Here is a 26,287-nt window from a genome sequence, read left to right as displayed (position 1 = left end):
TTTTAACCATATTCCATAGGATATTGAGGAATATATTAAAATTTAACACAGTAACAAGTTTTACCAGGATTATAAACCTGCAGTTTGTCTCCTACTCTATTTTTAAGACAAACAGACCTCTCTAGTTTTCTTACCCGTGGGATATCATCATCATCATCATCATCACTCTCATCATCTGCGATAGGAGGGGGGTGGGGGTCTGGACCAGATGTTACAAAGTTTTCATAGCTTCGCTCAACTTTGTAATGGCAGGACGCATCACTGTCATATTCTAGTTGGGAATAGACATGTAATTCAGGTGATAAATTTGTCTTTAATTTGCTTACAAATCTTTTTTTTCTTTTCAACTGTAACCAAATGTTTGTGGAAAATGCTTACGTTGTTGCACAGTGGAAACAGCTGCAATGCGGCAAGGAGGTCCGTGAGTTCCTGGATCAGATGCTATGCTGGTACCAGCATCATTGTCACTGTCAGATGCCATAGCAAAAGGTAAAGCTTCAAAGTTTGCACTTATCTCTTCAGCCAAGTCAATGCACAAGTCAGCAGCATTGCGATGTGCCTGCCCCTCTGCATAGGAAAACTGTCTTGACCCAAAATTAGCTCGAATTTTTGTATTCTACAAGAAGAAAAATAAGAAAAGAACATTTTAGATTATTTATATAGCATAAATATTAAAATGTTTGTAATGTTAAATCACATGTTCTTCCTAAAGTAAGATTAAATATAATTTCAATAGGTGAGAGGGGGAGGGAAAGAGGGAGAGGGAGAGAGAGAAGACAGAGAGAAAACATAATTTATGCTTACCTGATAAATTTATTTCTCTTGTAGTGTATCCAGTCCACGGATCATCCATTACTTATGGGATATTAACTCCTCCCCAACAGGAAGTGCAAGAGGATTCACCCAGCAGAGCTGCTATATAGCTCCTCCCCTAACTGCCATTACCAGTCATTCGACCGAAAACATGCAGAGAAAGGAAAACCATAGGGTACAGTGGTGACTGAAGTTTAATGGAAAAATTACCTGCCTTAAAGTGACAGGGCGGGCCGTGGACTGGATACACTACAAGAGAAATAAATTTATCAGGTAAGCATAAATTATGTTTTCTCTTGTTAAGTGTATCCAGTCCACGGATCATCCATTACTTATGGGATACCAATACCAAAGCTAAAGTACACGGATGACGGGAGGGACAGGCAGGCTCTTTATACGGAAGGAACCACTGCCTGAAGAACCTTTCTCCCAAAAACAGCCTCCGAAGAAGCAAAAGTGTCAAATTTGTAAAATTTGGAAAAAGTATGAAGAGAAGACCAAGTTGCAGCCTTGCAAATCTGTTCAACAGAAGCCTCATTCTTAAAGGCCCAAGTGGAAGCCACAGCTCTAGTAGAATGTGCTGTAATTCTTTCAGGAGGCTGCTGTCCAGCAGTCTCATAGGCTAACCGTATTATGCTACGAAGACAAAAGGAGAGAGAGGTAGCCGAAGCTTTTTGACCTCTCCTCTGACCAGAATAAACGACAAACAGGGAAGACGTTTGTCGAAAATCCTTAGTTGCCTGTAGATAAAATTTCAGGGCACGGACTACATCTAGATTGTGTAGCAGACGTTCCTTTTTCGAAGAAGGATTAGGACACAAAGATGTAACCACAATCTCTTGATTGATATTCCTGTTAGTGACCACCTTAGGTAGGAACCCAGGTTTAGTACGCAGAACTACCTTGTCTGAATGAAAAATCAGATAAGGAGAATCACAATGTAAGGCAGATAACTCAGAGACTCTTCGAGCCGAGGAAATCGCCATTAAAAACAGAACTTTCCAAGATAACAACTTGATATCAATGGAATGAAGAGGTTCAAACGAAACCCCCTGTAAAACATTAAGAACTAAGTTCAAACTCCATGGTGGAGCAACAGTTTTAAACACAGGCTTGATCCTAGCTAAAGCCTGACAAAAAGCTTGAACGTCCGGAACTTCTGACAGACGTTTGTGTAAAAGAATGGACAGAGCTGAAATCTGTCCCTTTAAGGAACTAGCGGATAAACCCTTTTCTAAACCTTCATGTAGAAAAGACAATATCCTCGGAATCCTAACCTTACTCCATGAGTAACTCTTGGATTCGCACCAATATAAGTATTTGCGCCATATCTTATGGTAAATCTTTCTGGTAACAGGCTTCCTAGCCTGTATTAAGGTATTAATAACTGACTCAGAAAAACCACGTTTTGATAAAATCAAGCGTTCAATTTCCAAGCAGTCAGCTTCAGAGAAATTAGATTTTGATGTTTGAAGGGACCCTGGATCAGAAGGTCCTGTTTCAGAGGTAGCGACCAAGGTGGACAGGATGACATGTCCACTAGATCTGCATACCAAGTCCTGCGTGGCCATGCAGGCGTTATTAGAATCACTGATGCTCTCTCCTGTTTGATTCTGGCAATCAATCGAGGAAGCATCGGGAAGGGTGGAAACACATAAGCCATCCCGAAGGTCCAAGGTGCTGTCAAAGCATCTATCAGAACCGCTCCCGGATCCCTGGATCTGGACCCGTAACGAGGAAGCTTGGCGTTCTGTCGAGACGCCATGAGATCTATCTCTGGTTTGCCCCAACGTCGAAGTATTTGGGCAAAGACCTCCGGATGAAGTTCCCACTCCCCCGGATGAAAAGTCTGACGACTTAAGAAATCCGCCTCCCAGTTCTCCACTCCCGGGATGTGGATTGCTGACAGGTGGCAAGAGTGAGACTCTGCCCAGCGAATTATCTTTGATACTTCCATCATTGCTAGGGAGCTTCTTGTCCCTCCCTGATGGTTGATGTAAGCTACAGTCGTGATGTTGTCCGACTGAAACCTGATGAACCCCCGAGTTGTTAACTGGGGCCAAGCCAGAAGGGCATTGAGAACTGCTCTCAATTCCAGAATGTTTATTGGTAGGAGACTCTCCTCCTGATTCCATTGTCCCTGAGCCTTCAGAGAATTCCAGACAGCGCCCCAACCTAGTAGGCTGGCGTCTGTTGTTACAATTGTTCAGTCCGGCCTGCTGAATGGCATCCCCCTGGACAGATGTGGCCGAGAAAGCCACCATAGAAGAGAATTTCTGGTCTCTTGATCCAGATTCAGAGTAGGGGACAAGTCTGAGTAATCCCCATTCCACTGACTTAGCATGCACAATTGCAGCGGTCTGAGATGTAGACGTGCAAAGGGTACTATGTCCATTGCTGCTACCATTAAGCCGATCACCTCCATGCATTGAGCTACTGACGGGTGTTGAATGGAATGAAGGACACGGCATGCATTTTGAAGCTTTGTTAACCTGTCTTCTGTCAGGTAAATCTTCATTTCTACAGAATCTATAAGAGTCCCCAAGAAGGGAACTCTTGTGAGTGGAAAGAGAGAACTCTTCTTTTCGTTCACCTTCCATCCATGCGACCTTAGAAATGCCAGTACTAACTCTGTATGAGACTTGGCAGTTTGAAAGCTTGAAGCTTGTATCAGAATGTCGTCTAGGTACGGAGCTACCGCAATTCCTCGCGGTCTTAGTACCGCCAGAAGAGCACACAGAACCTTTGTGAAGATTCTCGGAGCCGTAGCCAATCCGAATGGAAGAGCTACAAACTGGTAATGCCTGTCTAGAAAGGCAAACCTTAGATACCGGTAATGATCTTTGTGAATCGGTATGTGAAGGTAAGCATCCTTTAAATCCACTGTGGTCATGTACTGACCCTTTTGGATCATGGGTAAAATTGTCCGAATAGTTTCCATTTTGAACGATGGAACTCTTAGGAATTTGTTTAGGATCTTTAAATCCAAGATTGGCCTGAAAGTTCCCTCTTTTTTGGGAACCACAAACAGATTTGAGTAAAACCCTTGTCCTTGTTCCGACCGCGGAACCGGATGGATCACTCCCATTAATAAAAGATCTTGTACGCAGCGTAGAAACGCCTCTTTCTTTATTTGGTTTGTTGACAACCTTGACAGATGAAATCTCCCTCTTGGGGGAGAGAATTTGAAGTCTAGAAGGTATCCCTGAGATATGATCTCTAACGCCCAGGGATCCTGGACATCTCTTGCCCAAGCCTGGGCGAAGAGAGAAAGTCTGCCCCCCACTAGATCCGTTCCCGGATCGGGGGCCCTCGATTCATGCTGTCTTAGGGGCAGCAGCAGGTTTCCTGGCCTGCTTGCCCTTGTTCCAGGACTGGTTAGGTCTCCAGCCTTGTCTGTAGCGAGCAACAGCTCCTTCCTGTTTTGGTGCAGAGGAAGTTGATGCTGCTCCTGCTTTGAAATTACGAAAGGAACGAAAATTAGACTGTCTAGCCTTAGGTTTGGCTCTGTCTTGAGGCAGGGCATGGCCTTTACCTCCTATAATGTCAGCGATAATTTCTTTCAACCCGGGCCCGAATAAGGTCTGCCCTTTGAAAGGTATATTAAGCAATTTAGATTTAGAAGTAACGTCAGCTGACCAGGATTTTAGCCACAGTGCTCTGCGTGCCTGAATGGCGAATCCGGAATTCTTAGCCGTAAGTTTAGTTAAATGTACTACGGCATCTGAAATAAATGAGTTAGCTAACTTAAGGGCTTTAAGCTTGTGTGTAATCTCATCTAATGGAGCTGATTCAAGTGTCTCTTCCAGAGACTCAAACCAAAATGCTGCTGCAGCCGTGACAGGCGCAATGCATGCAAGAGGTTGCAATATAAAACCTTGTTGAACAAACATTTTCTTAAGGTAACCCTCTAACTTTTTATCCATTGGATCTGAAAAGGCACAGCTATCCTCCACCGGGATAGTGGTACGCTTAGCTAAAGTAGAAACTGCTCCCTCCACCTTAGGGACCGTTTGCCATAAGTCCCGTGTGGTGGCGTCTATTGGAAACATCTTTCTAAATATCGGAGGGGGTGAGAACGGCACACCGGGTCTATCCCACTCCTTAGTAACAATTTCAGTAAGTCTCTTAGGTATAGGAAAAACGTCAGTACTCGCCGGTACCGCAAAATATTTATCCAACCTACACATTTTCTCTGGTATTGCAACTGTGTTACAATCATTCAGAGCCGCTAACACCTCCCCTAGTAATACACGGAGGTTTTCCAGCTTAAATTTAAAATTTGAAATATCTGAATCCAGTTTGTTTGGATCAGAACCGTCACCCGCAGAATGAAGCTCTCCGTCCTCATGTTCTGCAAATTGTGACGCAGTGTCTGACATGGCCCTAATATTATCAGCGCACTCTGTTCTCACCCCAGAGTGATCACGCTTACCTCTTAGTTCTGGTAATTTAGCCAAAACTTCAGTCATAACAGTAGCCATATCCTGTAATGTGATTTGTAATGGCCGCCCAGATGTACTCGGCGCTACAATATCACGCACCTCCCGAGCGGGAGATGCAGGTACTGACACGTGAGGCGAGTTAGTCGGCATAACTCTCCCCTCGTTGTTTGGTGAAATATGTTCAATTTGTACAGATTGACTTTTATTTAAAGTAGCATCAATACAGTTAGTACATAAATTTCTATTGGGCTCCACTTTGGCTTTAGCACATATAGCACAGATATCTTCCTCTGAATCAGACATGTTTAACACACTAGCAAATAAACTAGCAACTTGGAAATACTTTTCAAGTAATTTACTATAATATGAAAACGTACTGTGCCTATAAGAAGCACAGAAAAAGTTATGACAGTTGAAAATTAATAAACTGAAAAGTTATAGCATCAAATCTTTGTAAAAAACACAATTTTAGCAAAGGATTGCTCCCATTAGCAAAGGATAACAAACCCTGATAGCAGAAAAAAAAAAAAAAAAAAAAAAAATACAGAAATAAACGGTTTTTTTTATCACAGTCAACTACAATCTCACAGCTCTGCTGTGAGTGATTACCTCCCTCAAAACAAGTTTTGAAGACCCCTGAGTTCTGTAGAGATGAACCGGATCATGCAGGGAAGACAATAAACTTCTGACTGAATTTTTTGATGCGTAGCAAAAGCACCAAAAAAGGTCCCTCCCCCTCACACATAACAGTGAGAGAGATCAGTAAACTGTCATAAATTAAATAAAACGACTGCCAAGTGGAAAAAAATAGTGCCCAAAACATTTTTTCACCCAGTACCTCAGAAAATTAAACGATTTTACATGCCAGCAAAAAACGTTTAACATTAATAAATTGAGTGTTATTAAAAAGCCTGTTGCTAGTCCCTGCAAATTAGGCTAAAGTTTTATGCATACAGTATAATTCCAGTGAAGTGCCATTCCTCAGAATACTGAAGTGTAAAATATACATACATGACAGCCTGATACCAGTTGCTGCTACTGCATTTAAGGCTGAGTTTACATTATATTTAAGGCTGAGTTTACATTATATCGGTATGGCAGAATTTTCTCATCAATTCCATTGTCAGAAAATAATAAGCTGCTACATACCTCTTTGCAGATTAATCTGCCCGCTGTCCCCTGATCTGAAGTTTACCTCTCCTCAGATGGCCGAGAAACAGCAATATGATCTTAACTACTCCGGCTAAAATCATAGAAAAACTCAGGTAGATTCTTCTTCAAATTCTACCAGAGAAGGAATAACACACTCCGGTGCTATTATAAAATAACAAACTTTTGATTGAAGGTATGAAACTAAGTATAATCACCACAGTCCTCTCACACATCCTATCTATTCGTTGGGTGCAAGAGAATGACTGGTAATGGCAGTTAGGGGAGGAGCTATATAGCAGCTCTGCTGGGTGAATCCTCTTGCACTTCCTGTTGGGGAGGAGTTAATATCCCATAAGTAATGGATCATCCGTGGACTGGATACACTTAACAAGAGAAAGATAGAGATTAAAAATTTCTACTATTCCTGGATGAGCAAAAAAAAAAATTGACTTTTCTCATCTTTAACATTGTGGGGACTAGTATCTTTTTTCCCCCTGGGCTAGCAACTTTAAACCACTGACTAGTAAATTACACTATATAAACAAGCTCATAGTGGTTTTGCATTGTGTTACATATGTTTGCTCAAAGGACATAGCATAAACACATAACTGTATGATTTTAATAAAAATTAAAATTATTTACCTTTTTTTGAATATGTACAACTGGCCACATCCCTCCAGAAACATCATCTAAGAAGGGGCCAAGCCTTTGACCGCAATACGTAAAGTAAACTCTGCCTTTCGCTGGCTGCCCTGGGGGAGGCGGTGTTCCTTCAGTTCTTTCCCAACCTATTCCAGCAACATCACCTACAGAAAAATGGAACAGATTGGCTGAGATATGGGTGAGGAAAAGGAAATCGCTAGCAAAAAGTGACCTGACTGTCCATGTATATGACCTATATTCTAGAATACTGATGTTTATAGGTCATCCACTATTTACGAACCAATCAATTTCAAGTGCAGATACAGTAGAATTCAGATAACAATCAATCATAAAATGTATTAAACAAATTAAACTAAGGTTCTTGCAACTGCAATAAGATATACTACAGGGTATTTTATACAAACAAGTTAATTCAAATAAACGAGGTGCACAATTCTCAAAAAAAAAAAAAAAAAAAAAAATGTTTTAAAATAGGCTCGTACCAGGCGAGAGGGCAACATCTAAGCGTACACTTTTCCACTGTAAAAGACTGGATCCATTATAATGCACAGCACGCCCGTTACTAAAAACAAAAAAAGAAAAATATAAGAAAAACGAAACAGAAAGAATCATCATAAAGTGACTGATAGGGCAATATTTAGATATCCCAATATGAATCTAGATAAGTTAAGGAAACATTATTATAAAATAATAATATGTACTAAATACTAATAAGCAATAAAATATCTCAAATATAACAAATATAACAGAGAACAGCAGTGGATCTTAGTTACAAAATGCTAAGATCATCATCCTCCTTGCAGAAATCTTCATCCCTTTTCTGCCAAAGAGTAAATAGTACACACCGGTACCATTTAAAAATAACAAACTTTTGCGTGAGAAAATTAAAACCTAACATTTTTGTCACCACATTCCTCTTTGCCCTTCCTAGCAGTTAAGCAGGCAGAGAGAATGACTGGGGGTGGAGCTAACGGGGGAGCTATATAGGCAGCTCTGCTGTGGGTGCTCTCTCTGCCACTTCCTGTAGGGGAGGAGAATATCCCACAAGTAAGGATGAATCCGTGGACTCTATACATCTTACAAGAGAAATAGAACTGTAACAATAGATATTTAATGTATCCAGTTAAAATTTGCATGGCATAGCTATGTATTCTAAAGCTACTATCAACGCCTATAGATTCAGAAAATAGGGGTAAATTAACCCACTTACTTGTGGAATAAGCAGGTACCAACTGGGTTGGTCCATGCTCCATCTCGTTTTTCAGCTTCTGTTGCAAAACCAAATGAAACAATGGGACCTGTGTCATCATCTGTGTCTCCATACGAAACAACTTCAATCTCCCAGTAAAAAGATGGTGCCTAACAGGAACAAATATTTAAATCAGAGCACAGACAAAGAAAGAATTAAAGAGCACTGTATATAAATATAAACTGTAAAACATGCATGAATATAACTACTAAATATAGGAGGGTTGTGAAGGGCCTTCAAACAAAAACAGAAAAAAAATAATACAATATAAGAAAATACATGAAACCTTAACTGTTTATTTCGTGATTCAGATAGAGCATTATCTTTTAAGCAATTTACTTCTATTATCAAATTTGCTTTATTCTTAGTGTCGTTTGTTGAAGAAGCAGAAATGTCATACTGGGAGATACGAGAAATCATCTGGTGTGTCAATGATAAGAGACAAATGTGGATAGCCACCAATCAGAGATAGTTCCCAGTAGTGCATTACTGCTGCTGAAGATATGTATACGCTTTTCAACAAAGGACACCAAGAGAACAAACCAAATTAGATAATAAACGTAAATTGGATCTATTTGAATAATGAACATTACATTTTGACTTTACTGTCCCTTTAAAAATTCATACTGGGGGGCGGTTCCAAGACTCACTCGAGATGGCTACTTAATCTCTGGGCTCCAGCAAAACGCTGTATAAATGACAGGCTAAAGAGACACAACTCACTGGACTTCGATCCCAAAGTACCCCTAGAGACAAAGGAACCCACCATACAACCCCCAGAGTCATTTTAGGAGTGTAAGACCGCTGTGGGCGCCATCTAAGTGAGAGACAGTAGGAAGCCATCATCCTACCCTGTGACAAGTCGGAACGCTGCAAATACCCACCATCCGCTATCTAGTAAGCTGAGACCTCAAGTGCCGCGGCTCCACTGAGCCCAGGGGACACAGGCAGACATCATCCAACGCGACAGGTGAGCTAATCAAGCAACTAAACGCTGGAAGATCTAATAGGAGGCATAAAATACCTAATAGCTCGGCTCTTGATACAGGATGCTGCAAAACGGACCCGGAATAAGTGTTGCACACAAGGCCTTAATGACGCACCACATAAAACACGTCTCAGGGGCACAGTTATATAGCGCATACCGGATAATTGCAGAGTATGGTGACACCAGGTGAATAACACCTAAATCATGATGAAGACACACTTATAGAGGAAGACAAGTATATTCTTCTGAGAGATGGATGGATATGGGCCCGCGCCAACTAAACCCCTATATGCCTGGGGATGGTGGTACCTAGCAACCACCAGAGAGACAATAAAAATATAAATAAATAAACCCCCCAGGTGCCTACCAGAGGAGGCAAGGGATATGAAATGATAGGATAAGGTGTGGAGAAATATTACTTAGTCCAAAAGTTAAAAATGTTACTATAACACACAATGTAAAAATGTTACTATAACACACAATTTAAAAAATTGCTACTTTAATACAACAAAGTTAAAAATCATGGTCCCTGCTAAAATTCAGGCTAAAATTCAAGAATAAACCATACAGTGATACAGAGTCCGTATGGAGATGAAGAAATTACAAATGTGCAAGACTTCAAATGTTAAAACAATTTTAAATGTTAAAAACAAATGTTCAAATGCAATACACAATGTGTTCTCTAGACAACGGTGTCTAAATTGAGGTGGCAGTTAAATGGATGGCAATCAGTAGAATAAATATCCCTATTTAGGAAATGAATGTACAGTTCATCCTTGAGAAAAAAGTTAAATAAAAATAAAGATAAATCCTTGGGGCGCGATCAGATATCGATCGCAGTTTGCGGCGCAAGCGAGGGAACCGGCGTCGCCCGCAGTTTCAGCTCGCAACTCGAGCCATCCCATATAGGTCGCCGTCAGATGCTAACGTGCCGTAAGTCTGACAAACCAGCGATGTCCAGAAATCTGCGTAAGTACAAATTTCTGGCGTCGCCAGTGACTTGCGGCACGTTAGAAACTGCCGGCGCCTATAAAACCTGACTAAAGTTTAAAACACCCGCACTGTCTAACACGCCTCCCTAACATAGCCCGCACTGTCTAACACGCCTCCCTAACATAGCCCGCACTGTCTAACCCTCTATCCGCTATCCCCCCTCACTAGCCTAACAATAAAAAAGCTATTAACCCCTAAACCGCCGCTCCCGTACCCCGCCGCAACCTAATAAAGTTATTAACCCCTAAACCGCCGCTCCCGTACCCCGCCGCCAGCTATATTATATCTATAACCCCCTAAAGTGAGCCCCTAACACCGCCGCCATCTATATTAAAATGATTAACCCCTAATTTAATCTACCTACCCCGCCGCCAGCTATATTATCTATATTAACCCTAAGTATATTATAGTTAATATAGGTATTACATTATATATATTAACTATATTAACCCTAATTATATTAGGGTTAATATAGTTAATATAGTTACTATAGTATTTATATTAACTATATTAACTCTATCTAACCCTAACTAAATTTATATTAAATTAATCTAATTCATTTATAAACTAAAATGTTCCTATTTAAATCTAAATACTTACCTATAAAATAAACCCTAAGATAGCTACAATATAATTAATAATTACATTGTAGCTATGTTAGGGTTAATATTTATTTTACAGGTAAATTGTTAATTATTTTAACTAGGTATAATAGATATTAAATAGTTATTAACTATTTAATATCTACCTAGTTAAAATAATTACCCAATTACCTGTAAAATAAATCCTAACCTAAGTTACAAATACACCTACACTATCAATAAATTTAATAAACTACTAACATCTATCTAAAAATACAATTAAATTAACTAAACTAAATTACAAAAAAAAACAAACACTAAATTACAAAAAATAAAAAAAAGATTACAAGATATTTAAGCTAATTACACCTATTCTAAGCCCCCTAATAAAATAATAAACCCCCAAAATAAAAAAAATTCCCTGCCCTATTCTAAATTCAACAAATTTCAAAGCTCTTTACCTTACCAGCCCTTAAAAGGGCCTTTTGTGGGGCATGCCCCAAAGAATTCAGCTCTTTTGCATACAAGAAATACAATACCCCCCCCCCCATTACAACCCACCACCCACATACCCCTATTCTAAACCCACCCAAACCCCCCTTAAAAAAGCCTATCACTACCCCCCTGAAGATCTCCCTACCTTGTCTTCACCACACCGGGCCGAACTCCTGATCCGATCCGGGCGATGTCTTCCTCCAAGCGGCAAAGAAGAATTCTTCCTCCGGCGATGTCTTCCTCCAAGCGGCAAAGAAGAATTCTTCCTCCGGCGACGTCTTCCTCCAAGCGGCAGCAAAGTCTTCATTCTTCCGGCGGCATCTTCAATCTTCTTTCTTCGCTCCGCCGCCGCGGAGCATCCATCCCGGCCGACTGCTGAACTTGGAATGATGTACCTTTAAATGACGTCATCCAAGATGGCGTCCGCCGAATTCCGATTGGCTGATAGGATTCTATCAGCCAATCGGAATTAAGTTAAAAAAATCTGATTGGCTGATTGAATCAGCCAATCAGATTCAAGTTCAATCCGATTGGCTGATCCAATCAGCCAATCAGATTGAGCTCGCATTCTATTGGCTGATCGGAACAGCCAATAGAATGCGAGCTCAATCTGATTGGCTGATTGGATCAGCCAATCGGATTGAACTTGAATCTGATTGGCTGATTCAATCAGCCAATCAGATTTTTTTAACTTAATTCCGATTGGCTGATAGAATCCTATCAGCCAATCGGAATTCGGCGGACGCCATCTTGGATGACGTCATTTAAAGGTACATCATTCCAAGTTCAGCAGTCGGCCGGGATGGATGCTCCGCGGCGGCGGAGCGAAGAAAGAAGATTGAAGATGCCGCCGGAAGAATGAAGACTTTGCTGCCGCTTGGAGGAAGACGTCGCCGGAGGAAGAATTCTTCTTTGCCGCTTGGAGGAAGACATCGCCGGAGGAAGAATTCTTCTTTGCCGCTTGGAGGAAGACATCGCCCGGATCGGATCAGGAGTTCGGCCCGGTGTGGTGAAGACAAGGTAGGGAGATCTTCAGGGGGGTAGTGATAGGCTTCTATAAGGGGGGTTTGGGTGGGTTTAGAATAGGGGTATGTGGGTTGTAATGGGGGGGGGGGGTATTGTATTTCTTGTATGCAAAAGAGCTGAATTCTTTGGGGCATGCCCCACAAAAGGCCCTTTTAAGGGCTGGTAAGGTAAAGAGCTTTGAAATTTGTTGAATTTAGAATAGGGCAGGGAATTTTTTTTATTTTGGGGGTTTATTATTTTATTAGGGGGCTTAGAATAGGTGTAATTAGCTTAAATATCTTGTAATCTTTTTTTTATTTTTTGTAATTTAGTGTTTGTTTTTTTTTGTAATTTAGTTTAGTTAATTTAATTGTATTTTTAGATAGATGTTAGTAGTTTATTAAATTTATTGATAGTGTAGGTGTATTTGTAACTTAGGTTAGGATTTATTTTACAGGTAATTGGGTAATTATTTTAACTAGGTAGATATTAAATAGTTAATAACTATTTAATATCTATTATACCTAGTTAAAATAATTAACAATTTACCTGTAAAATAAATATTAACCCTAACATAGCTACAATGTAATTATTAATTATATTGTAGCTATCTTAGGGTTTATTTTATAGGTAAGTATTTAGATTTAAATAGGAACATTTTAGTTTATAAATGAATTAGATTAATTTAATATAAATTTAGTTAGGGTTAGATAGAGTTAATATAGTTAATATAAATACTATAGTAACTATATTAACTATATTAACCCTAATATAATTAGGGTTAATATAGTTAATATATATAATGTAATACCTATATTAACTATAATATACTTAGGGTTAATATAGATAATATAGCTGGCGGAGGGGTAGGTAGATTAAATTAGGGGTTAATCATTTTAATAGAGATGGCGGCGGTGTAAGGGGCTTACATTAGGGGTTAATCATTTTTATATAGGTGGCGGCGGTGTAAGGGGTCAGATTAGGGGATAGATAAGGTAGATGGCGGCGGTTTTAGAGGCTCACAGTAGGGGGTTAGTTTATGTAGATGGCGGCGGGGTCCGGGAGCGGCGGTTTAGGGGGTAATAACTTTATTAGGGATTTCGGGGGGGGGGGGGGGATCGCGGTTGACAGGTAGATAGACATTGCGCATGCGTTAGGTGTTAGGTTTATTTTAGCAGATCGCGGTTGACAGGGAGATAGACATTGCGCATGCGTTAGGTGTTAGGTTTATTTTCTAGTTAGTTTAGGGAGTTACGGGGCTCCAATAGTCAGCGTAAGGCTTCTTACGGCTGCTTTTTGTGGCGAGGTGAAAATGGAGTAAGTTTTCTCCATTTTCGCCACGTAAGTCCTTACGCTGCATATTGGATACCAAACTGCGCGGGTTTGGTATACCTGCCTATGGCCCAAAAAACTGCGGGCGACGGCAGAAATATACGGGCGTAACTTCTAGGTTACGCCGTATATGTGATACCAAATCCGCGCAAATATTGGCGTCGCCGGCTTTTGCGGGCGACGCTTTATATCGGATCGACCCCTTGATGCGTGAGAAGATAAAAATTAGTCCTTATTCGTGAGCTAATTCAATAAAAATAGTGCAAAAACAAGTCAACCTGGAGTTCAATAGTCCAATAAAAGGTGGTTCATCCTGATGTGTACACAATAAAAGATGGGTGCAGAAAAAATATATACGCAGAAAAAAGTTGGCCAAAAATGTATATATATACAAGTGTAGAAATAACTAAGTAGAAACAATTTGAAGTAGAATTTTTTTTTTTTAAATAACTCAGTGTAGAATTTTTTTTTAACTCAGTGTGGAAAAATTAGTGTGGAAAAAATAAAATTCTAAGTTTGGAAAATCGTGCTGTTGAGGAAACTTGCAACTTGGAAGGTTCTGACAGAAGGTGCTGTGAATGTGGGTTAGCTGCTCAATCTGTGTGTACTAGAAATCGGCTGCTGCTCAAATAAATGTCCTCAACCTAAAAAATAAACGTCCTCAACCTAAAAAATAAACATCCTCAACCTAAAAAAATAATAAATAATATATATATTCTTCTGAGAGTCTCTCTCCAATCATCAGAGATCTCCTGCAAATTTTCACTTCAGATAGGGGTTGCATCCTCCACATAACTCCACAGATTCACCAGTAAGCCTCCTTGGATATCCTCACGTATCTTAAAAACATAAAATATGATTTCCTGATAATTTCCTTTTCTTCTGATGGAAAGAGTCAACAGCTGCATTCATTACTTTTGGGAAATAAGAACTGGCCACCAAGAGGAGGCAAAGACACCCCAGCCAAAGGCTTAAATACTCCTCCCACTCCCCTCATCCCCCAGTCATTCTGCAGAGGAACAAGGAACAGTAGAAGAAATATCAGGGTGAAAGGTGCCAGAAGAATAATAAGGACGCCCCACATAAAATTAAGCTATAGAGGACACTGAATGCCAAGACGGGAGGGTACAATGGGCACCCCATACTGAGGGCACCAGACCTGAACCTCTACCCAATAAAAAACCCTGCTTCGTCCGAAGTCGAGAATTCTTTTTTTACGGAAAAGCCCCAAGGACACTGACTCGCAGCTAGTCAAGAAGCCAAACTAGAGACCGCAAACGGACTCGACTGAGCCAATAGTCCTCCAGGAGACACCATCGCCCAACAGACGGTCCCCCACAAATGAAGGGGACACCAGCCGAAACCCCCAAGGGGACAAGGCAAAGGAGAACGAGGAAACCGAAAGGTCCCCTAATACAAAAAATGAACACCTCCAAGAGTGAGCCCAGCTTACAGAGACCCAAAGGGGCCTAAACAGGGAAAGAAGGCCACGCCTATACCAAGCGAAACCCGGGATAAGACCGGGCACAGAGACAGAACAGACGTCTCTCCAACATCCTGCAAGCACGAAATTCAAACAAAGAGGCAAAGTCCTCCCAGTGTCTCACCATAGAACAGCAAAGCATTCGACCATGAAAAAGTGTGTAATACACCCAAGGTGAAAAACCCCAAGTTTGAGAACACAGAGTCCATAACAGGACGACACAGAGGGTACTTGCGAGGAAGAAGAAGCAGTCAAGCAAGAAACAGACCGCAAAAGCAACCCTCGGACAGAGGGCACGCTTCAGGCAACCTAAGTCGCCGGACCTACACACAGGTCCCTAAAAAGGGGAACACAAAACCACAATCGAGGTGCCCCGAGAAGGAGAGGATACCCTCAGAACCCGAAGGAAGAGTAAACCCTCTTCTGAAATCAATGGAGCAAGTTGAAAGGAAAATCTATACCCTAGCAGACTAAGCTAACAGGATAGACTCAACAAAGCTCACACATCCAGAGGAGACTGCGACCCGAACGCATCGCCCTAGACCTGCAGACCCACACCCAGCTGGACCAACCCAGCCTCAGGGATTCAAGACAGGGGAACAAAAGAATCCTGAAACGGGTACAGGAACGAGTGTAAGGATAGCACAGCCATCGCACAGAGCACAAGTGCAACCCGACTCTGAGAACAGACAACAAGCCATAGACCTAAGGATCTATCAAAATAAAGGCCCAACAAGTCTGACTTGAAGCCAGCAAGACCCCAGGGGGAACCAACCCCACCTTGCCCCCTTCCATCCAGGAGAAGCCCCAAGCAAGGACTCCATCTCCATAGGGAGGAGAATATCCCCTAAAGAAAAGGGATGATGCCAGAAGGGCAACAACTGTCCTCAAGGCCCAAAGCCACCGGCTAATGGGAAGATAAATTCCCAACACAGATGTCCAAGAAAAGAACCCTCCTACAAGTAGCTTGCAAAGCAGAGGCACAGTCAACACATTCGCCTGCAGAGCAGGGAATCCACGGGAACACTGGCAAGCTGACCAGGGGAATGCAACCCTAAGGCGCACCAGAAATTGAACATCCTGCGCCAGCAGCTGGGTATGAACCAACAACCCTTGAGGCGCAAGCCACACAGCTAACCACTAGATGACATGGGATATTCTGTGGCAAAGAGTAAAAAATACTCTGAAAACCTGGCCAACCATGACCAGGTCAGGTAGATAGAGCAGGGACATAGCCCAAGTTCCACTACCGTGGAACACCCTGATTAGCCCTGAGATCCAAGATTCCAAAACCACCCAAAACTGGGTCAGGAAAAAGGAAAAGCGAAGCTTCAGCAACCAGAAGTTTCAGGGAGAAAAACAGGTCCGGGCACCTAATAGTTCAGGCAAACCTTACCCTAGAACTATACACCCCAACTGGCCAAAAGGCCAGAAACAGGGATATGGATGCATATCTAGAGAATCCGAATAGCAAGAAGAACTCGAAAGCCCCGACCAAAGGAAGGAACCACCCCTAGCTCCAACGCTCCAAGGAGCAAGGCAAGAAGTCGTATGAAGATACTTCTCAAAGCCTCAAGATAACCAAGGGATACCTCGAAGTAAAAAAAATCCTACTAGCAGGACTAGTCTCCCCATCACCTCTGCAGAAGCAGAGAACACAAGGAAGAGAAAGGCACTAAGCCGGAAAACCCAGAGCTAACCAAAGTTCCTGCAGGGAACAACCATCACCAGGAAACACAAATCCCTAAACGGAGATCCAACTCACCCGGAGACAATGGAAGAAGACCCAAAGGTCTCTTATAACTCAGACAGACAGTAAACGTCCAAACACTTCTCTGCCAACCTCCTGGGACGAAAAGCAAAGAATGAATGGGGGATGAGGGGAGTTGGAGGAGTATTTAAGCCTTTGGCTGGGTGTCTTTGCCTCCTCCTGGTGGCCAGGTTCTTATTTCCCAAAAGTAATGAATGCAGGTGTGGACTCTTTCCATATAATAAGAAAATGTCTTCCAGAAATTCCACTAAAGACAAGCAAAGTAAAACCTCATCCCTGAATACATATTTTAAACCCTCTAAACCATCTAAAATTAGATTAGCCAAACAAAGAAAACGAAGAAGAAATGGATTAAGATCCAGAAATTACAACTTCAGACACAGACCAGACTCCTGTGACTTAAGCAGACCTAAAATCCCTAGTCTCAAAGCAATATATATCATCTAGTTTTGATAAATTATGGGATAAAATGGACTCTATGCACACCGCGGTCACTACCAGCTTGACAGAAATCAGATCAGATATAGCTGAACTTGGAGGAAGAATAGATACACTGGAAGAACACAAAGTAGCAATCACAGAAGACATTGCTGTTGTCTCACAAACTATATCCTTGCACAAACAACTGCTAACAGAGATGCAAGACAAAATGGAGGATTTAGAAAATAGAAGTAGAAGGAGCAATACAAGACTGAAGGGAATACCGCAATCTATCACCGGTAAGGATCTACCCTCCTAACTGCTGCAACTTTTTAAAAGTATAATGGGAGACAATGGACACTCAGATTTCACTATGGAGAGAGCCCACAGGGCGCTGAAGACTAAACCTAGAGGAGAGGCTCCTCCACGCGATGTAATAAAGAAAATCCTCCTCTTCCAAGACAAAGAAATGATACTCTCAGCATCCAGGAACAACCCTACCTTCAAGTTCCAAGTTTCGGTTGTTCAATTCTACAAGGACCTATACCTCAGGACTCTACAAAGAGGGAATTCCATTCGCCCGCTTACTCAATTATTGAGAAAACAACAGATTCAGTATAAATGGGGATTCCCCTTTGCTCTTCATATTCTAAAGGACAACATGACAATTACAATCAGGGAAGCGGAAGACATACCAGACATGTGCCAACAATTGGGCCTAGAGGCTCCACAAATACCTAATTCAACCACCTCCATGACATCATTGGAACCACAAGCACTATTGAAATCAAGCACACTCCCTAAGTGGAAAACGGTGAATAGACGACGTCCTAAAAACTAATGAAACACATAACTAAGTTTTAGAATGCACCTACAGGGATAGAACTGTGAGGAGACAGCCTTTGGATGTCATGAGGGCTTGACTACTCCGAATTGAGTATCCTTTCATAAGGCTTCCTTCTATATTTAACTAAGGAGTTTAAAAATATATAACTCCAAATAAGTTGTTGTTTTATAAGACTTAATATCTATGTTATCTTGTTCTTGTTACCAATAGTTGTTAATGTGACTCACATTTAGGATAGGTGTCCACCATGGACAATATAATCCTCCAGATGACACTTTACTTACAGTTACCTACTACAGCATTGCACACCCACATAAAAAATGCTGACATTTGTTCTAACACCTTACCCTTCTATAAGGGTACTTTTTTTTTATTATTTTGTATTATTTTTCTTTTACACACACACAACTGAGTGTTTTCTTTTGTCAGGTCTCTATATCACTGATGCGTTTCGCACATCCCCCTCCAACATGATAACAGGTGGTTGGATAAGAATTGCACCCCATCAGACAGATACTTTACATGATGCTATTCTAGAGAGATCTATTAATTCACCTATAACTTAGAACACAACCAAATATTATGATTAAAAAAATTAATATACAATGTGAGAGGTTTGAATTTGGATGTCAAACCAATACATTAATCTTAAAGCTAATATCCTTTTCCTCCAGGACACTCACTTTCTTAAACACCAAATACCCATACTGGTCCAGACACTTTCAACAACACTGCCATATGCCACAACCTCTACTAAAAAAAAGAGGAGTCTCCATCCTTATCCACTCAGCCCTAAAATTCACACATGAATCCCCAATCACACACAGATGAAGAAGGGAGATACTTAATTGTCAAAGAACAAATCAACAACACGGATATAGTTCTGTAACGTATATGCACCCAATGAAAAACAAACTGAATTCTTTAACCACATTTCATATTTTCTAACACAATGGTGTCAAAATAGAATACTTCTGGCAGGGGACTTTAATATCACCCCATGTCTCCAAATACAACACCTAGACAAGGTGTTTTGTCCCACAAGAAACAACAACATAATCGTTATAGCACACAGGAACACCTCGCATCCCATACTCTCATAGATACCTGGCAGACACTATACGGTACCACAACTGACACCACTTACTATTCTGCTGCACATAAAACATACACAAGCATCGACTATATTTACGCTAGCCAGATCCTTCATCCGATGCTAATATCCTGCAAGATCCACACATGCGTATGGTCTGATCACTCTATAATATCTCTCTTTTTAGATGGGGTTCAAGATAGCAAGAGAAAAATCGTGGACATATGACCCACAATACTTTAAACAACCTTCAGCTCAGGACCAAATCCTAAAGCACCTTAGAGAATACTGGAACATAAAGGTAGACACTACCTTGAACCCACTATACACATGGGCCGCTCACAAAACATATCTAAGGGGCCTATTATTACAAGGAAAAGCAGCACACACCAAACAGCTGAAACAACAAATAGCTAAACTCCATCAGGAGATAGCAAGTCTGGAGAAGACTCACAAAATAACACATAACAGTATCCTACAGACTCTACAACAAAAGAGAACTATATTAGCTAATTTACTAACTAATAATGCTACCAGAGTAATAAACAAACTGAAAGTCCAATATTTTATCTTTGCTAACAAGCCGGACAGATTTCTAGCACACAAGTTACAGGAAAGAAATAGAGCTTAGGCTATCCCCCTTCTTCAAAAGACAGACGGCAGCATAACCTCATCTCCTCAGGGAATAGTTGATGAGTTTGCGTTGTATTATGGAAAATGATATGATGGACACATAGATTCCTATTAGACGCCCTTCTGCCAACCATATCCGAAAAAGATAGAGGTCCTGAATGCCCCCATAACCCCCACAGAGGTCACACAAGTTATCAAATATTTAAAGGTAGTAGGTATCCTACTGCCCCACCTCACAAAAAACTGTAACCATCTTTTATAGGGTTATGAGATACCATCAGAATTAGCCAAAATCGTAGTTATCCCTAAAGCAGGAAAAAAAAACTAAATTATCCGTTAGCTACCACCCTATATCGCTTATAAACCAAGACCTCCAGATTTTCACTAAAATATTGGCCAACCGTTTAAAAACAATACTACCATCCCTTATACACCCAGATCATGTGGGATTCATAACAAATAGAGAAGCCCCGGACAATATCAATATCAGAAGGATGCTGAGCATAATAGACCATCTTGGTGAGGGGGACTTCTCTGCTTCTCTCGTTAGATGCGGAGAAGGCGTTCGATAGGATAGATTGGAAATATATGATGACAGTTCTACTCCACATGGGCTTTGATGGCCCCTTTATTAAAGCAATTCAGGCAGTCTATTCCACATTAACAGCACAAGTAGTATCAGCAGGTTACAGGTCCAAATCATTCCCTATACTAAATGGTACAAGACAGGGATGCCCCCTCTCCCCCCTAATATTTGCTATCTGTATAGAACCCTTGACAGCTAGAATCCGATTATTACCAGACATAACCGGAGCAAAAATTTCTAATTTAGATTATAAACTAACCCTATTTGTGGACAATATACTGCTTACAATTACCAAGCCATTGATATCTCTTCCAAACCTATATAACCTTTAAGATAAATTCTTACAGATTTCAGGATATAAAATCAACCTCGATAAATGTGAAGCTCTACCAATAGCTCATACCCCCTCACACTAAAAAAAACATACAATTATGCTTACCTGATAATTTTCTTTTCTTCTGACTGGAAGAGTCCACAGTTGAATTCCAGTAATTGCCATCCAGCAGATCAGCCATATCCCACCAGTATTGTAAGAATTACCAGTAACATCAGTCGTTGTTAGCTCACATCCATATTGAGAGCTTTCTGATATAAACTTAATTTATGAATCCAATGTCTGTTCATGATTATAAGTAGTTTTGAATAATTCCTAACTGGGGAGGTAACTTGAAAATCTTGTGGTCCTTTTAAACATAATTATTTTTTCCCCACTTTCTGCCTCTCTGTTTCCAGCTCAAAAGCTGGCACTCACCCTTCATCTGTCATTTAGAAGTATTCTCTAAGTTCTGTCATTCAGTTAGTTAATTCAAAAAAATAATTCTTAAAAACGTGTAAATATATACATAATGTAAACTTAGCTATGGTTATACTAGTTTTGTACAGTATGGGTGTATGTATATGTATGTATACCAGGCTATGATTACGGCTTTATGCTGAAACGCGTAAGCCCATTTTTGCTCTGCTCACTCTAACCCTTTTTTATTGGATACTGCTGTCCTACAGTTTTTAAATGTTTTGGAATAAAAGTGTTGTTTTATCCTAGTCGTGGTGGCTGTCCTATTTTTTGCTACTATATATATATATATATATATATATATATATACACACACATACACACACATATATATATATATATATACATACACACATACACACACATATATATATATACATACATACATACATACATACATAGAGGTTTGTACCTTTTAAAAAAAAATCATGTTAGTGGTCCACGGGATTCAAAATTGTGAGTTTAGTGGCCCCTAAGGTCCAAAAGGTTGGCGACCCCTGCTCTAAGAGATCCAAAGGACCATCCAACAAGGGCTCAAAATCAAAACTTCAAACAAACGCAAGTTTGCCACAAGACCACTGCCCAGGAAGATGAACTCCCAAGTGGACAAGGACCAGAAAGATAAGGCCATACTCAGGAACAAACGTCACTATGATGACCAGAGGGACAACCTCATATTCCTGACACAGCAGCATACCACATATGGTGCTCCAAAAAAACGCGAGATTCCCATTGCCTCATAGACAAGTCGAACCGTCCGGCTAGACAAACAGACAGGATAATTTGCCTAGCAGCCAAAAGAGAGCTCTTCCGTGAGATCACAGAGCCACCTAAAAACAAGAACTCACAATGACTTAAGTCCAGGGAGCAAAGCTGACCCTAAGCCATCGTGGGACCTCAACCCACCGAGAAGTATTCTGACCCACAGCATCCTAATACCAGAATCCAGTCCCATGATCCTGAGTACGAAAGAAAGGGAAAAGACCATCTGATGCGAGAAATAAAAGGACCCACAGGCCTACACGGATACTGAGGTACCTCCAAATCGAGGAGAGCTACGCAAGCACCAATCCCCCACCCTAGTTGAGGAGAAAAGGAAGAAAATAAACGGTAACCACCCTACCAATAGAGGCGAGACCCTTCGGCCCAAATCGCCAGCCCAGTTGATACGACAACTGGAAGTCTACCAGGAAGCATTAGATGTCCCGGGAAGACAAGTAGGGACCAGTGAAAGAGACCTCAAACTTAAGCCCCAAGCAGCTATTAATCTCCCATGAGGGTCAAAACACCACGTCCCCTCAAGGGACACGCAAGAGATCTAAACCCTAAGGTTAAACTGAGCCGCCCATGCCCGTTTCAGGCAAGAGACATGGTCCTAAGCCAGAGTCCACGAGAACGGGACCGATCGCAAGATCTAACCGCCTGAGGAACCCATAAGTAGCCTCCTATGGTTAGGGGCGCACCCAAGACTGAGTCTTCCACCTTCTTAAAGCAATTACTCTGGTTTGCAGCTCAAAGGAACCTGTGCACTAGTCCCACTGGGTCCTGATCCCAGGACCTTCTGCGTGTTAAACAGACAATATAACCACTACACTATGGGACTTCGCCACCCCAGACGTAGAGTACCAGCAACAGCCTCAAACCCAAGAGTCTAAAAAACTCCTGACCGGTCTAAGATAACGCCAACCACATCGGATCATAAGGTAATCCTTGGTAGACAGGCTTAACCACCTGATCTACACGCTGGTGTATATAAAATGGTTATTTTCTTGACCCCAGAAAGGCAAAGGTCTGTATCTGACCCCTGACCTCCTACTCGCAAGCCCAAAGGCTAGATCTCCATAAGATCAAAGCACCTGAGAGTCTAAAGACCACAGTATGACAAGGGGCAGTTCCTAGATTAAGAAGACGATAGTCTCCAGAGATCTTCCCAGGGTCAGACTCCCGAAAATCCTGTAACAGGAATAACAATGGGAGCCTCGCCGCTCCTGGCAGAAAGGACGGGGTGATCCACCCCTCTGCACTCCAAGCACTAGAGCAAAATAGACGCTGAGAAAAGGAAGGACATGCCTGAACTTCCAGACACAGATGACCCAACTCAAGATGGGAAGAAAAGGAGACTCCAACGCCGCCAAAAGGAATGTGACTGGGCTACAAGAGTCAACAACCGGAAGATACCGAAAGTGAAAACATAAATCGTCCACCACCCAGAATACTAGTCCTCCCAAGGTCATACACATCTCCAAACCCTAAAGGAATGTAAAACTATGGTTCCAAGTAAACAGGGACCTTTAGAAACCATGATGATATCTTAAAAAGTCGGTCACGTATCCCAAGCAAATTGAAAGAAAAAGACCAACTAAAATCGGAGCTCACAACCTTCCTTCCAGAAGCGTTGGATCTACGCACTAAGCCCAGAGTCCATATCAATAGGCCAAAGTGACATTCAGAATCCGACAGGATAATCAACACTACGAGGGTGACATGAACCCAAGGAAAAGCAGATAGCTTCCGACCAGTACCTGCCTGGTACAAGAACACTTCAGAACTGTCTAAGGTCCAAGAAAAATTGACCCGAAGGTTCGATAATATGAACTAGAAACTTAACTTCATTCTTAATCAAAAGTGCGCAACTTCTGAGGAAGTGCCCACGCGACCACAAAATCGCAAGTATCAGTTCCATTAGACGTGAGCTTATTAAAAACAAATCAAATACATCCTATCCGGATATCCGGGGGTGAACGCCAAAGGAGAATGGGTACGTCAACAGGACCAGCCGATCAGAGGCCCCATTCACCCATGCTCAGAACTGGAACCGATACATAAAAGAAAGAAAGAAAAATGGAGACGTCAAGGAGATTAGCTTCATCCCCAAACGTCTAACCCAGCTTGCTATCCAGCATCTAAGGCCGAGGATCCCTCGGCCCACTAGGACTGGAATCCTCCAGCACTGCCAAAACATGTTTTAGTAGGACACGAAGATGTGCCAGCCTATAACGGAAGGCAAAATTATACCTCGCCAGATCGATAGGCGTCCCTGGCCCCGAGGTTGGGGCCCTGAAGCCTCAGAGGCCAACGCTAGTAAAGGCCATAGGGACACCTGCTTGTGTAGCAAAGGAAGGTTCTGGGGCATGTGCCTCACAGGACATGGAATACTCGGGGGCGGATGGCTCAACGCACTCTAAGTTCCATGATTCGGGAGAAGAGAGTACTCTAGAATGGCAATCGGAACATAAGTGATGGGCATGGATAACCCGGGCCATTTCATATTCATCACAAGACGCATTCTCCGAATCGGAGATATCCATGTCTAAAAAAATTAGAATCCTCCATAACTTTGGGATTACAAAAATGACAAACACCAACCGGCACCCTTTTTACACCCCCAATGGATGAGGCACTCAACACCTCCTGTGAACCAGACCACTAACTAGCAGACTCTCTCTGTCGGCAAACAGTCAGAATACGTAAGTGGAAAACAACATAACCGCACATGGTCACGAGGTGCACCATGCAAGTCACAAAAACAGCACGTAAATCTAAAGAAATCGCGCCAACTGATGATAAAGCCGTTATGTTCCGAAAAAGTCATAAGCCTAAGTATTACTACACATTAGCAGATAGAATCACATAAACATGATTAAAGGTGAGGGTCTAACACATGCAGATGACATATTATAGAATACACAATCTCGTAAAACACCTATACATAGCTCTCCCATACATGAATCAACCAAACAAACCGAGAAATGGCTATCAGAATATACCACAATATTACCTCCTCACTCATTGATGATCCCAATTAGAAAGCTACCACCAACAGACCTCTATATTATTATAGATAAATGGGCAAACAAGGGGTTGTATAGGGTAGCGGATGTGTTAATTAATTTTAAGAAGCTTATTACTTATGCACAGATGCCGGATAAACTGACACCAATTGGGTTACAGTGGTACCAATACCTTCAACTTTCCTCATCCATACGGAAATATATAGTCAGCATTAAAAATCAGCCTCTCACAGTTTAAAAAAAAAATGTACTCTTCAGTATCTAGACCAAAACACACAATATAAACTTTATATATAGCTATTCAAACAAAATCTAATAACATTAAGACCTCATTGATGCTTAAATGGGAAGAACACATAAAAAAAACCACCTTTGAGAAACAAACATGGGTTAACAGAGGACTGCTCTCGGTTAACAGAGGACTGCTTAGCGCAGACCTTCGTGAAAATTCTCTTAAAACAGCATATCGCTGGTATCTAACCCCAGTCATGACTTATCATATGTCTCCAACTAACTCAAACTTGTGTTATAGAGGATGTGGGGAAGTGGGTACCTTTAGGCACATGTGGTGGGATTGTGAAGGAGTCAAACAAATATGGTGCTCCCTTTCAGCTTTGCTTAGCAATATACTAGAGGAAGAGATACACCTTAATATCTCACAGGCACACCAGCCATAATATATATAGCCTACCACTGGAAGGTGGGGGTGCCCTCATGGATAGAAATAAGAAATAAAGCAAATAATACATTTAGAATGTATGAATCAGCACCATGGATCCTGAATACCAGAGATTCATTTGAGAAGATTTGGTTTTATTGGATTATGAATAACGTATCAACAACATGATAGGATAAGATAGCACATGAACATAGAAATCTAACATCACTTGATGAGGATATAGGAATTAGAGACATAAGGGGAACAAGAATTACACATAGATTCAATAAGCATAACTAGAATGTGAGAAAAACTTTATGGTTTATATAAACGAGAAATGTTTAAAAAAAAATTACAAAAATGATGTACCAATTTGTTTACACTTGTTTTTTGTGGCTTTTGTTTTTTTTTTCTTATTTTTTTTTTTAATTCTCTGAATTTTTCTTGGTTTTTCCTTCTTTTTATACTTCAATGAATGTTATACTACAGTATCGCC

General features: G+C 41.2%; 1 protein-coding gene across 1 annotated transcript in view; it reads right to left on the bottom strand.

The window, feature by feature from the left end:
• The window catches only part of HECTD4 (HECT domain E3 ubiquitin protein ligase 4), a 666,929-nt gene that overhangs the window by 172,842 nt on the left and 467,800 nt on the right, over positions 1–26,287 (bottom strand). Inside the window, exons 46-50 of the mRNA XM_053699752.1 lie at positions 8,284–8,432; positions 7,556–7,635; positions 7,053–7,216; positions 379–616; positions 135–271 (exon numbers count right to left, since the gene is read on the bottom strand). Coding sequence (XP_053555727.1) covers positions 135–271; positions 379–616; positions 7,053–7,216; positions 7,556–7,635; positions 8,284–8,432 — 768 coding nt within the window. The remainder of the gene's footprint in view (positions 1–134; positions 272–378; positions 617–7,052; positions 7,217–7,555; positions 7,636–8,283; positions 8,433–26,287) is intronic.

Source organism: Bombina bombina, chromosome 2 (assembly GCF_027579735.1).
Source record: "Bombina bombina isolate aBomBom1 chromosome 2, aBomBom1.pri, whole genome shotgun sequence".
Lineage (NCBI taxonomy): Eukaryota > Metazoa > Chordata > Amphibia > Anura > Bombinatoridae > Bombina > Bombina bombina.
The sequence above is the reverse complement of the archived record's forward strand: the minus strand, read 5'-3'. Positions and strand labels throughout refer to the sequence as shown.